The 13,954-nt window shown below is 47.1% G+C and overlaps 1 protein-coding gene across 1 annotated transcript in view; it reads right to left on the minus strand.

Moving 5' to 3' along the window:
- MGAT4A (alpha-1,3-mannosyl-glycoprotein 4-beta-N-acetylglucosaminyltransferase A) overlaps positions 1 to 1,734 on the minus strand; it is a 113,360-nt gene extending 111,626 nt beyond the window's left edge. Inside the window, exon 1 of the mRNA XM_052648829.1 lies at positions 1,641 to 1,734. Coding sequence (XP_052504789.1) covers positions 1,641 to 1,734 — 94 coding nt within the window. The remainder of the gene's footprint in view (positions 1 to 1,640) is intronic.
- Between the last annotated feature and the right edge of the window lie 12,220 nt (positions 1,735 to 13,954).

Consider the following 13,954-nt stretch of genomic DNA (forward strand, 5'->3'; position numbering starts at 1 on the left):
TAATGGCTTTACCTAAGAAATAAGATAAATGGAATGCAGATTCCAAAAGTGTTAACGCTTTAAATAAGACACAGTTAAAAGGGTCAAGTTTCTGTTAGTATAATTTTCTGGGTAGATAAGTTCCCTGATAAGAAAAAATTTCATATACTCTTATGATTTTCTAAGTTGACCGCTAAAGCAAGTCATCTGTTCTGCTCACGTCAGGGCCAAGCAATAGTTTGATTAACTACTCTAAGTTCTTCCTAAGTAAGTCTTCTCCTTTTGGTATGATTAAAAAATGAAATCTAAAATGTATGTATTTGTCTGCAAAGAAGAAAGATCTTTAGTGTTTCATTCATTTTCCCCCCAAAGAATGCCTTCCAAAATTAGAGCCCAACGCAGAGAAAGAGAAAAACTATTAAACTTGCTCAAAGCACAGAGTACATTTGCCTGCTTATATCAGCTTATTTCATGAATATATGCACACTGATACAGATATATACATATCCACATACACACCAGAGAAAAATTAATAGAGAATAAAGTTACCTTCATGCAAGTCAATAACGCCAACAATAGCACCTTCTGATAACCAAGTGATGATTACTACTCTACCCTGACTCTAACAGATCTCCATTCTTCTTGCCATTAATATTTCCTAGGTTAACATGAGGAAAAGAGATATGTAAAAAGAAGCGGTAGGAGACTTCCCTGGTGGTCCAGTAGTTAAGAATTCACCTGCCAGCGCAGGGGACTGGGGTTCAACCTCCAGTCTGGGAAGGTCCCGCATGCTGTGGTACAGCTAAGCCTGTGCACCCACAGCCCACACTCTGCAACAAGCCACTCCAAGAGAAGTCCAGGCACTGCGTCTAGAGGAGCCCCTGCTCACTGCAACTGGAGAAAGCCCACAGGCTGCAATCTACATGGCTGCAACTAGGGCAGCCATAAATAAACTATTTATTTAAAAGTCTACAAATAATAAAAATAGGGGTAGGAATTTACTGTAAATATTTTCCAAAAAAAGCAAAGAAACGCATTATCCTTCAATACAGTTCCAATCTCTAAACAGATAACCTTCCTTAAAAATACAGTTCAATAGTCTCAACAGAATTAATTTTTAAAATTTCAGATTGGAATTTCTCACCCACTTCAAAAATACTTTTGCCTAAAGAGCAACCTATCAACACATACGGTTTAAATAATTAACTACACAGCACCAAATCATTAGGATAATCAGCATATAAATTTCATGAAGCCACTGTGTCCTTTTAAGTGTTTCGTACAACATCCGGTACAAGGAAGCTTATTAAACATTGATGATGTTTAATAATAAAAAATAAAACACCAAAATGAAAGTCTTCATTACTCAACTTGGCTGTCATTTATAATACAAACTGCTGATGAGCATGTTTCTACACGAGCAATTACAAGAAATCAAGAAACAAAGCAAACCCCATTCAAATGAGAAATTTTGTCTCCTCTGTCCAAGAATACTGTTTCAACTGTTTCATTTCGGTGTCAGAAAGAAACTGGCAGGCCGCCAGCAGATAGCTTGAAACATGCAGCCTGTAGGCGCATTCAACTCCGAGCATTTATGCACCGTTGACAAAGCAAAAAACCAACCACACTCCATGCACATTTCTTGGAGACGTTTTCCTTACCTTTCCCATTTTGCCATGTCGTATACCAAGATAAAGTGAGGAACGAGGTGATAAATGCTAAAACAGTGGCTACAGTTCCATTTCGGAGCCTCATCTCATTTCACCATCACACTGGTTCATATGTTTACGATGATAACCAAGTCCGTTTCTTTTTATCCTGAAGTCAAGCAAGCCCAGTACTCCTGGCTCGGGGCCAACTGAAACAATCAATAGGAGAGGTTCGTTTCAGATGCTCAGCAGAACTAGTCTGGCAGCCACACCATCCACAATTACTATTCAGGACTGTCTGCAGGGTCTTCATAGGTGGATGCTTCTTTCTCCCTATTCAAGGGGAAAAGAGAAAGAAAAACTTGCTCAAGGATGCAAAACACAGGCTTCTTCATTTATCAGTCACTGTTACAAATTCTTGGCTGGGCTACACTGTATCTGTAAAGATTACCCCCCACACCCAAATGACTCATGTGATATCCTTGAGTGGTACGGTTCTCCTCCAGGGGAAAAAAGCTTTCAACCATACTCCCTGCTCGTTGGTTCTGTTGTGTCTGTGGAAAGAGAGGCATGGTTACTTATGTAAAGGAAGAAGTGGTGGGGCCCATGAGAACTCTAATGATCACACAATGGTTCCCGAGGAACATTCTTCACTCTCTACAATCCTCCTATTGCACAATAATAGTTAATGGTTCAAAATTTTTAAAGAAAACAGACAACTTACAAGGGTCAAAAGCCCCTAGGTCCTAGATCCAGCCCCACCATTACTTGCGTGACTTCAGGCATGTCAATTATCTCGGCTTTGTGGTTTCAGCCAGGAACTGAGAAAGCTAACTGTCTCAGCTCCTCCTGTTCTCATAAATAATAAAAGGTTACAGTGATGACTGCTATTGATCATCATCATAAGATAAATGTAGTTTTTCCAACAATTAACCTACTCCCCAGGTGTAAACTGGGATTATTTTGGCATTTTGAAAACATGGCAATCCAATCAGGATAGCACAGGACCAGGATTAACCAACCACTGAGCACTGCTTTAACTCAGGAGACCTGGAGATCACTTCCCATCCAGCAAACCTGTTCAGAAAATGGAATGAGGTGGTCTGGTGGTTGAGAATCTGGGTCAGGGCTTTGATCCCTTGTCTGAGAGGATGCCATGTTCCGCAAAGCAGCTGAGTCAATGCCCCACAACTACTGAGCCCATGCACTCCAAATACTGAAGCCTACGAACCCTGGAGCCCATGCTCCCCAGCAACAGAAGCCACCTCAACAAGAAGCCCGCACACCGCAACTAAAGGGAGTAGCCCCCACCGGCCACAACTAGAGAAAGCCTGCTTGAAGCAACAGAAACCCAGCACAGCCAAAAATAAATAAATCTTTTAGAAAGAAAATAGAATGAAATCATGTCCCTGGAAGTACTTAAGCAGAGTCACCTAGTACAATTCTAAGTTCTCAATAAATGTTAACTGTATTAATAAAAACAAATAAAACCAAAAACCTGCAGCCAGTCACTGGTTTAGGCCTCTCTGCACAGAACTAATTTCATTCCCTCGGGGCATATCAGGCCAGACAAGATGTGCATTGATTCCTGGTGGCCCCGGGGGACCACGAGATGCACTTGGCAATCCACTACATGTCACTCCAGTAGGGGGAGTTAATGCAACTCCAAAAAGGCCTGGGAAGCCCGAGGGACAATTCTCTCTGACTAAAGCAGCCATTTGTAGGCAATTCAGAAATTACCATCTCAGCTGGTTTGTAAAACTGACCGTGGCTAGAAACCTCCACTAGTGAGAAAAGATCATCTGCATTAATAATGATGATGAGACACTACAACTCACTAAGCATTTCCTCACGCGCTCTACATCTTCCCAACTCCTGTGAGGCAGGCACTGCTAGCCCTACCATACACACAATGAAATGAACCCAGAGAAGGAACCCTAATTTGCATGACTCCAAAGTCCAAGTTCTCATCACCACCACCCCCCCACCCTCTGCCCCTCTGCACCGCAGTCCCGTGAAAAGAAGCTCCAGGGGCACTCCAAGCCTCAGGTTACACTGGAGAATCTTCCCGAGGTGTTATCTTTACCCAACAGTTTAAAGTGTGAATTTAAAAAAAAAAAAAATTAGACTCTACAACAAATTCGGATCTATTATGGGATAAACTGCAAAATTCACAGGCAACTTCAAAGTTTCAACTTAAAACCTGAATGAATTTCTCACTTCCTGTACCCTGGGCTGGGCCCTCCTCTCCCCTACTCACCCAAGCAGCCTGTGAACCCTCCTTGACCAGCAGCTCTGTAGTACTGATATAATATTCTAGAGGCACTGAACTTCCTACTACTTCCTCGCTTCCCCTTACTCTCGGCAATCAAGAATTTCCAAAGATACTCTCGAGTTCAAATTATGATTATTTTCTAAAACCAAAGTTATTCACCTAACATATCCATGTCAACAGTCTTCATGGTGAAATCCCAAAATTTCAATTCAATTCCATAAGGACCTAATATACTGTCTTATTAACATATCAATAGGCACTCAAAGGACCTCCCTGGTGGTCCAGCGGCTGCCTCTGTGCTCCCAATGCAGGGGGCCAGGGTTTGATCCCGGTCAGGGAACAAGATCCCACATGCTGTAACTAAGACTCAGCACGGCCAGATAATTTTTTTGTTTAAGCACTTAATGATTTTGATTATTAAAAAATGAAGGGTTAACTCAGTGAATTATGTAACTTGGAATTTTAATTTTTTCATGGCATTATATGAAGATGCAAGTTAACTTTTTGTTGCTATAGCTCCACCTGAGCCCCACTTTACTTCAAAAAAGATACTGTCCTGATAAGAGATCCAGATGATTAGAATAAACATTCAATCAGTAATCACAGGAAAGGGGAAGTGAAGAAGTAGAAAATGAAAGATTTCTGAAACACTGTTTTATTAAACACTTATTTGTATGGAAGTCAGCATAAATGGGTAGAGAGACAAGTAAAAGTGTGTGAACTCTATAATGAAAGTAGATTATAGATACAGTATTAGTAACATGAAAAACATAAGGAATATTCAATATTGGATCCAGAAGTTATTCATATCTGGTTTGAAGAAAATGCAAATAATAAACTCTACCAACAAACAGGACCTGAAATTCGGCAAGACAAATACTAGGGCATTTCACTCAGCATATTGTCATACATTTTTAATCAGGGTTTCCACACTAATAAAGTTTAGTTGCATCATTAAAGAGCAAAACCAGTGATCCCTATGCTCTCAAACCAGGAGAGGTAGTTCATACAGCCAAGAGCCCTCTGGGTTGACTAACTGCCTAAAGCAGAAGTGACCCCTATTTGCTGTCAGCGTCCACGCTCACAAAAATTTCAATCTAACACCTTGACGCTCTCTGAGACTATCACTTAACACATCGGAATCCTTGACAACAAAAAGGCAGTGGCGAAAGTTACTGGTCATCTTCTCCATCCTGACAAAGATGTTTTGAACTTTCAACTCCAGATCTCAGGCTGGAAAAAAATCTGTTTTATTAACAGTCTTTTCAGGGCTGCAGTCCTATGTTATTATTAGATACATAACCTTTGATTTTAAAGTGTTCTCCGAAATAGTATGATCCACGGCTAAAAATGCTTGACATATGATTTCACTGTCATTCCAGACAGAACAGGGGTGCCTGAAGAAAAGGCACCCTCATGAATACAATGATGTAAGCCCTGTAACTTTATTCAGCGCGGTTTTGTTAAAATTCATTGGTTTTGTATTTATAATAGGATTTCTATTTTTCCTTAATACAGCTTACATAACTTCATCGTCCTGTGCGTTTTCAGATTTACACGGTGCGGGCTAAAGAAACCTTTGTTAGGATAACCTGTTAATGACAGTGTTGTTGTTTTTTAACATTCAGAAAAAGAAAGATAAACCATTAAACGCATATTATTCACTTCTAAATTTAGCTTCTAAATTCAAACGAACGACGTTGCCATTTTCTTTGGCCAGAAGTCGTCCGACAGCAAAAGCACAACAGCAAAATATATGGAGAGGACTGAAAACAGACACTGCGCCTGCTTCTATTTCGCAATCCGGATTGTAAGCAATGAGCGGGATCCAGAGAAACACTCGCTGCGAGAAATAAAAAGCGGGCGCGAGAGTGGTCTGACTACCAGCTCATAAAACACGCCTTCCCGCTGTCACCTGGTGGTACCCTCAGTGGAATCACCCGGCCCGACCCGAGGATCCCACTCGCAGCTTCCTCGATAGCGAGGAACTGGAGGCCTGGGGATGGGGGTGCGCTTACACAGAGGACCCGCAGGTCTTGACTTTGTAGGAAAATTCGCCAGAACGGTGCACGCCCTGGCAGCGACCCCGGCCCGCCTCGCCCCCGCCCCACCTGCCCCGCGGCCCCGGGACGCCGCCGACTCCGGGACGGGCGTGAGCCCTGGGGCAGTCCCGCGAGCAACTCTGCCTCACCCCCCAAACCCCCACTTTCCTTCACTTTGCCCCAAAGTCAGCGAGCCCCGCCGCGCCACGGAGCGCCGAGAGCGCACCAGGCGCCCGGTCGGCCACCGAGGGAGCGCGCGGCACCGAGGGGCTGCGGCGGCGGAGCGGGGCTGACGGCGCGCCCAGGACGGCCCGGCCCGCGCCCGCCCCCGAGGCCCAGCCCGCCCGCGCCCCGAGACGGCCCCGCAGCAGCCGGAGGCGCACGAGCTCCGGGCCCGGCCGCGGCGCCCGCGGCTCCGTTACCAGCAGGTGGATCTCCCGCGACCCGGCGCCGCCCCTCCATCCCGCGCCCTCGGCGCAGCCGCCCTGCGCCCCAGCTCGCAGCTGCCCGCATGCCGCCGCCGCGAACCCCTCACCCGCCGCCGGCGCTGCCAGTCCTGCCGCGGCCGCCGACGAGCCGCCACCGAGCCGCCGCCGGGCGCCCCCGCCTCCCCGCGCGGCTCCGCCCCGCCGCCGGAGCGCCGCGGCCGGGCCCGGCCCCGCCCGGGACCCCGCCAGCCATTGGCCGCCTGTGCCGTCCCCCGGGCGCCCCCGCGCGGCCCAGCCGCCGGCCGGAGGCCCGCGCGGTTGTCATTTTAGGGGCGCCGCCTCGCAGCCGGTACCGTTCTCGTGAGATCTCCCCGCTTCGCTCACTGTCGCCGCCGGGTCTACAGCGGCGTCTCCGGCCCGGGCTCTAAGCGCTCGGCGGCGCCGGGCCGCCACATCTGGCTTTAATCCTCTCGGGCGTGTGCGCGGAGGCAGCTCAGGCTGCCAACAAAAGGCCCCGGGGAGCCCCCGGCCTCCGCCTGGCGCGCGACCCGACCACCCGGGCTGCCGCGGCCTCAGCGCCTTCCCCCAACTGCGGTCCGCAACCCGCCGCACCCCCCTGGGCAGCATTCCCAGTGACCGGTCCCGGGCCAGCTCCCGCCCTAATCCAGCAGGAGCTTCCGAGGCTCCGCGGGTCCAGGCGCCTCACCCACTGTCTCTGGCCCTCGCGGCATCCCCACTAATGGGCATTATTATCCTCAGTTTACCGACCAAGAGACCAGGACTAGCTTTAGCAACTAGCAAGAAGATAAATAAACTAGGGTTTAAATGCAGATCATTTGAGTGCTAAAGCTGCTGATTTTCCACTACACCACGCTCTCCTGTCCCTTTCTCGCAAGCTCCATGTCCTAATCTATCACCATTTCTGTCAAGTTGGAAGTTAACTTGAGAACCAAATAGACGATCATCTATTGAGAGGTCTGAGTGGTCTGCCTGTTTTTCTTAGTATCCTTTCTCCATTTTTTTCTCTCTCAGGAAGGAAATGAAAGCATTCAGAAACATTCTAGAAGCAGAGGCATATGTCAGAGAGAAAGGACAGCTGCAAAGGGCAAGCTTCAACGATGGACTCAATGGGCTTATCCAGGAAGACAGCAGAATTCCCCCTGGACAAAGGTTAGTGGAGAACTAACATCAAAAGACAAAAAGCAGGACAAACAGAACTGCCTTCCTTTGGGGCCCTTCTTGATGGCTTACTACTACTCCACCTGGCAGCAGAAGGACGGGTTTCAGGAGAAATCTGGTGTTACAGTTAAACTTGTCGTAAACCAATCACTTTTAGCTCCACAAAGTCTGGATTTCAGTTTGTTGTTCTAAGAAATGAGAACATCACAGGATATACGCCAAGGTATGGGTTAAAATGGATTTGTCATTGACCTTCACTTTGCAGAGTACATGATCCTGGATTTTCCAATCACTTCTGTTCCGAGCGGCTCAGATGGTAAAGAACCCAGCTGCAATGTGGGAGACCTGGGTTCAATCCCTGGGTTGGGAAGATCCCCTGGAGAAGGGAAAGGCAACCTACTCCAGTATTCTTGCTTGGGGAAATCCCATGGACAGAGGAGCCTGGCAGGCTACAGTGTATGGGGCCGAAAGAGTCAGACACGACTGAGCAACGAACACCTTCCCACTAACTCCACTGAGTCTCATCTAGTTCTTTTCTTCATCTTTTCTGCAAAGATTCTTTTTATTTTTTTATGTGGACTATTTTTAAAGTCTTTACCAAATTTGGTACAATATTGTTCCCATTGTACGTTTTGGTTTTTTGGCCCCGAGGCAGGTGGGACCTTAGTTCCCCCGCCAGCGATCAAACCAGATCACCCTGCTTTGGAGGTCAGAGTCTAACCCCCTGGACCACCAGCGACGTCCATGTGATGCTTCACTAGTTCCATTACTCTGCAGCTTCTCTTGTTGCCTTCTCCGGGCCTTTAAGGCCACGCAATCAGTGGAAGCTGGGGAGGCATCTAGACTCAAGTTCTGCCTGCAACTTCACCATTCTACCCTCTGCCTCCAACAAAACTGGGATGTGGTGGCTGTTCTGAGTTCCTCAGATGTGTGGGGGCAGCTGGTGCCTACCCATAGGTGCTTCCAGACTGGTGAGAGAGGTGCAGACGGAATTTGACCACAAGCAGGGCCAGAAGCTCTGGTTACTGGGACAGAAGACAGACCGGGGCCCTCTATCAGATTCTCAGTGGGGGAAGGCTTCCTGCAGGTGATATCTGACCTAAAAACAGAGTACACACAGGAAACTAATCTTTCATCACTTTGAAGGTGAGTAGTTTTTGGTGGGGCAGTGCCGGTAGCAATCAGCTTCTAAAATCAAACAGAGGATCTTTAGTTCTTTTCTGCTCCAGTCCCCTCCATGCATGAACAATAAAACTTGCATCATTTTATGAGTGTTGCTAAATGTTGTGATTCTGGTTTCTTGGCTACTGGCTCAAATGGGATCTTTTTCTTTTCGCAGTTGCAAAACCTTCATGAGAATCACATTGGAGGGTCTTCCCAGTTTTGTTTTGACTCTTTTGTAAATGGCTCATGCAGAGGTGTAAAGACTCTGATAGTCTTTACTTTTATAAAGACCCTGATACTGGGAAACACTGAAGGCAGGAGAAGAAGGGGGCAACAGAGGATGAGATGGTTGGATGGCATCCCTGACTCAATGGACAAGTTTGAGCAAGCTCTGGGAGATAGTGAAGAAGAGGGAAGCCTGGCGTGCTGCAGTCCACGGGGTCACAAAGTGTCAGACGCGACTGAGCGACTGAACGACATGTACCGGCGGCAGGAGCCCTCCCATTTTTCTTCACAAATTGTGTGTTTTATCCCTTTAGTCTAGAAGCTATAGGGGAACTAGGACCCGGCTGGGCAGCAAGAGTTTATTAACTCTCTCTCAGCCACAGAGTGTTTCAGACAGAGTGTATGCAGTATTTCTGTTGTATAAAGCAACAGGGCACATAAGGTCCAAGAAATTAATGGGAGAATTCAAACCGAACTAACCACCATATTTGATATTCAACTCTAGGTGGTCATTAAGGTTCATCCAGATGAAAGACAGCAGAGAGCTAGATTTAGAAAATGTTTTCATTTCTCCATGTTCTCCCCACACCTGTGCTCATCTCTTTGTGTGAGAACCCCTGAATGATCCCTTTCCTGTCTGTCCACATTCACCCCTCAGGGTAGATGAACCTATAAGGTTATTCAACAAAAGCCAGGCTGTGTGGCTATAGGGTTGTGGAATTATAAGCCCGTGCCATATTGAACGGGCTTCCCAGGTGGCCCTAGTGGTAAAGAACCCGCCTGCCAATGCAAGAGACTTAAGAGATGTGGGTTCAATCCCTGGGTCAGGAAGGTCTTCTGGAAGAGGGCATGGCAACTCACTCCAGTATCCTTGCCTGGAGAATCCCATGGACAGAGGAGCCTGGAAGGCTACAGTCCATAGGGTCGCAAAGAGTCAGACAAAACTGAAGCGATTTAGCATGCCCGCAAACCATACTGAAGTGTTGTGGCCAGTGGTGTTCACATATGTGTACAGGGCACTGCCAAACAGTTTTTTCAAGAAAATCCCAAAACAAAAGGGAATCCAACCGTCTTACTGGGAACTGGTGCCCTCAGCATGCCATGTGGCAGGAAGTTTAGAAGGCTTAGAGAGATCTTGCTTTCCTTCTAAGTGACTTGGCCACACCATTAAAGCTGACTCACTGGTTTCATTATATTTGATGTATATTCCAAAGGTCGAATGGAAAATAATTGTGTGCCAGAGGACTGCAGAGCCTTGGGGGGTTTTTTCTTTTCTCACTCTTCCTCTGTGAATTTGGTGCTTGGAAAAGATCCTGGATCAACGGCCCTGCATCTGAAATCCATTCATACATGAAGCCAATTTGAGCAGCTCAACTGTGCGACTCCATCAATACCTTTCAAACGGGATAAAAACCTGTACTTGAATAATGCACTCAGGACCATGACTATCCAATCTTAGGCCATTTGGAGTGCTGGATAACAGGACAACGTAATCTATGTCATCTTTTTCATAGATCTAGTGCTTGTCTACCCTTTTTTATATCACCTGATTTCCTAAAGGAAATCAACTCTGAATATTCACTGGAAGGATTGTTGCTGAAGCTGAAGCACCAATACTTTGGTCACCTGATGTGAACAGCCGACTCATTGGAAAAGACCCTGATACTAGGAAAGCCTGAATGCAGAAGGAGAAGAAGGCAGCAGAGGATGAGATGATTGGATGGGATCACCGATTCAATGGAAATGAACTTGGGCAAACTGGGAGATGGTGAGGGACGGGGAGGCCTGGCATGCCGCGGTCCATGCGGTCACAAAGAGTCGGACACGGCTTGGTGACTGAACAACAGCAACAGCAACAGTAGCAACTGAACACAACTCTGCAGGTGTCAGCAGCCGTGGACCAGACAGGAAAGAGAGACGAGGAAGGAAGAAAGGAAGGGCAAAGGGAAGGAAGGAGCTATTCTAGTTGTTGTTTTTTTTTTTTTTTTGATGGAGGGACTATTACATAGGAAATTGCTTGCAAAGGTGTTGGAAGGGTTGAATAAAGAAAGAAGGGTCACAAAGAGCAAACAGAATGCAGGACTGATACCCAAGGATCAGAGGCTGCTAGTGGCCCTGGGTGGACACTTGGAGCTTGCATCTGCTGATGCATTATTGGAGAACTGTTGCTACTGGTCTGGACCCCTGAAAGATGCTGTCTTAGCCTAGGTGGCTGCACACAGGAATCACTCCACAACCCACTTGTTCTGCGACTATTGGCAACAACTTCCGACAGCTGCCACAGTGTTGCAGGCAGAAGCAGGAAGCTTCTCTCCTTCCTCTGCCTTCTAACCTCCAGCCACTGCCTTCTATGGGCAGCTGTTATACTAACAGAAAGCCCATTCCAGGAAGCCCAGCAACTGCAGCCCGCCCACCGGCAGCCCCAGCATCACACGGCAGAGGGGAGAACGGCAGCAACACCGGAGGCTCAAGACAACGAGTAAACAAGCAAACTGGTTTTCAGGATGAAACACTGCGTTAGGCCTTCTTCAAAGTGAAACCAGAGCTTGTCCTGGAAACAAGAGGGAATGGAGCCCGTCAGGTCTTTCCGCCCCAGTGAGACTCTTAGGAACTCTAGGAAACGCCTTTCACAGTCACAACAGTCTTCTGAGAGACCTGTCCACGTGCCTCGTGATATTGTCACCTGAACAGGAGACTTTTCTATCAGTCGGGGAAGCTGTGTTGAGCCCTTCTGGGAGTAGGGGTTTAAAAGACACAGACTTGTAAAATGTGGTCTCGACGCTCTAGGAATTCACAGTCTGGTTGAAGGAACACACACGACTCTCCTCATCTCATGCCTGCTTGCCACAAGAACCACATTCTAGCCTCCATCCTGCAAGCCCAGTGACACCATCCTGGACCATTTTCTGCCTGCACCGTATCCTGGTTTTTCCGAGCAACTCACTCCACAGCCCCACCACACCGCCCTCTATGGCTAACATTCTTTTTAATATATTCATTTTTAATTGGAGGATAATTGCTTTACAGCGTGGTGTTGGCTTCTGCCATACATCAACGTGAATCGGCCGTAGGTAGACACACGTTTCCTTCCTCTTGAATCCCCCTCCTATCCCTCTATGTTGTCGCAGATACGGCTAACATTCTTCAAATTTCAGCTTGATGCCAACTCTGCTGGAAGATTTCCCTTTCTGCAGAGACCGGAGAGGGACCCACTGTACTCTGTTCCTCCTCCTACCGGTGGGTTTATCACACTGGAGTATCAGCCTGAGTTCCCAAGCTGGTATTAGTTAGAGGATGGGCACACTTCAGTGCTTCTCAGCTTTTAAACTGTTTGGTTCAGATCTGGGCAGCTGGAACCTTCCAGTTACAAGCAGCTTGAGAGTCACGGCAAATATCATTATCTCTGTGTTTTATTCAGTGAAAGGAAAAAAAAAAAAGCTGGGAAGCACCAGATATAATCATCTGCTGACTTATCTGCCTCATTCATTCAGCTGCTACACTGCTCGAGGTTAGGGACCATCTTATTCATCACTGTACGGCAGGCACATGGGAGCCACTGCAAGCAGTCTCTGACAGAATGAAGGAAGACTTTGTGGGAGACAACACACTTGCTCTGAGCCTTGGAGAAAGAGTATAGGATTTGTGCAGATATAGGGGGAAAAGGAGATCAAACCAGCCAATCTTAAAGAAAATCAACCCTGACTACTCATTGGAAGGTTTAATGCTGAAGCGCCAATACTCTGGCCACCTGATGTGAAAAGCCAACTCATTGGAAAAGCCAACTCTTCCCTGATGCTGGGAAAGACTGAGAACAGGAGAACAAGGCGGGCAGAGGATGAGGTGGTTGGATGGCATCACCAATTCAATGGACATGAACCTGGGCAAACTCCGGGAGATGGGGAGGGATAGGGAAGCCTGGCATGCTGCAGTCCAAAAGACCTGGACACGATGACTGAACACCACCAACAAGAGGGGAAAGGAAGTGAGCATTAAATGAGAGAGAGGAGGACACACACAGAGGGCGATGAGTGAGCAGAGGTATCACGGTCAACGAGGCTGGGAGATGAAGACTGTACGGAGCCTCAGACTTTGGTGAGAGCAAGACACTGAAGATTGCAGAATATAAAGGCAATGTTATAACAGAAATCCTCAAGGCCAGTCCTTGTGTCACTGGCCCCAGCTACAAAGTTGCTGCGGTATTTTTACCTGAGTGAGAAAACAATGTGTCTTATGATCATCCAACAAATATTTGCTGGGCTGCTACTGTCTGCCCTGTCTACATACTTTCACTAGAGGCTCCCAGTAAATATTTGCTCAGTGCTTTGTTTTTTTTCCTATTTTAAATTGCACACTGGCCTAGGGTCAAAATCACAAGGCTTGGGACTTCCCTGGTGGTCCAGTGGTTAAGAATCTGCCTGCCAATGCAGGTGGTATGGGTTCAATCCCTGGTCCAGGAACTAAAATTCCCAGTTCCCATGGAGCAGCTAAACCCACGCGCCACAACCACTGAGGCCTGCGCGCTACAGCCCGTGCTCCACAACATGAGAAGCCACTGCAACGAGACGCCTGCGCACCGCAGCTGGAGAGAAGCCCCCGCTCACCACAACTAGAGCAAAGGCCACATGCAGCAACGAAGACCCAGCACAGCCATAAATAAGCAAATAAACATTTTAAATTATTTTTAAAATCACAAAGTTTCAGATAAGATGGAGAGTAGAGAAACACAACAATCAATGGACAAGCTAACTTTAGTGTCTCAGACGCAACTGAAAACGTTGCATCGCTTCAAAAATGAAAGAGAGTGAGAGCTAAGGTGTCTCTTCAGGGAAAAGCATCTTCCAGAATTCTGAACACTCCATTCAATAGCCTTGTTCAAGTTGGTCTCTATAGAAGGCATTCGGAAAAGTAGAAATGGTGTAAGAAATCAGGAATATCCTCAGAATAGAAAATCTTGGTGCACGGAAATGTCAATAAAACATTCCAAGACAACCTCCACAGAGTGTTTCACAAAAT

Source organism: Budorcas taxicolor, chromosome 11 (assembly GCF_023091745.1).
Source record: "Budorcas taxicolor isolate Tak-1 chromosome 11, Takin1.1, whole genome shotgun sequence".
Taxonomy (NCBI): Eukaryota; Metazoa; Chordata; class Mammalia; order Artiodactyla; family Bovidae; genus Budorcas; species Budorcas taxicolor.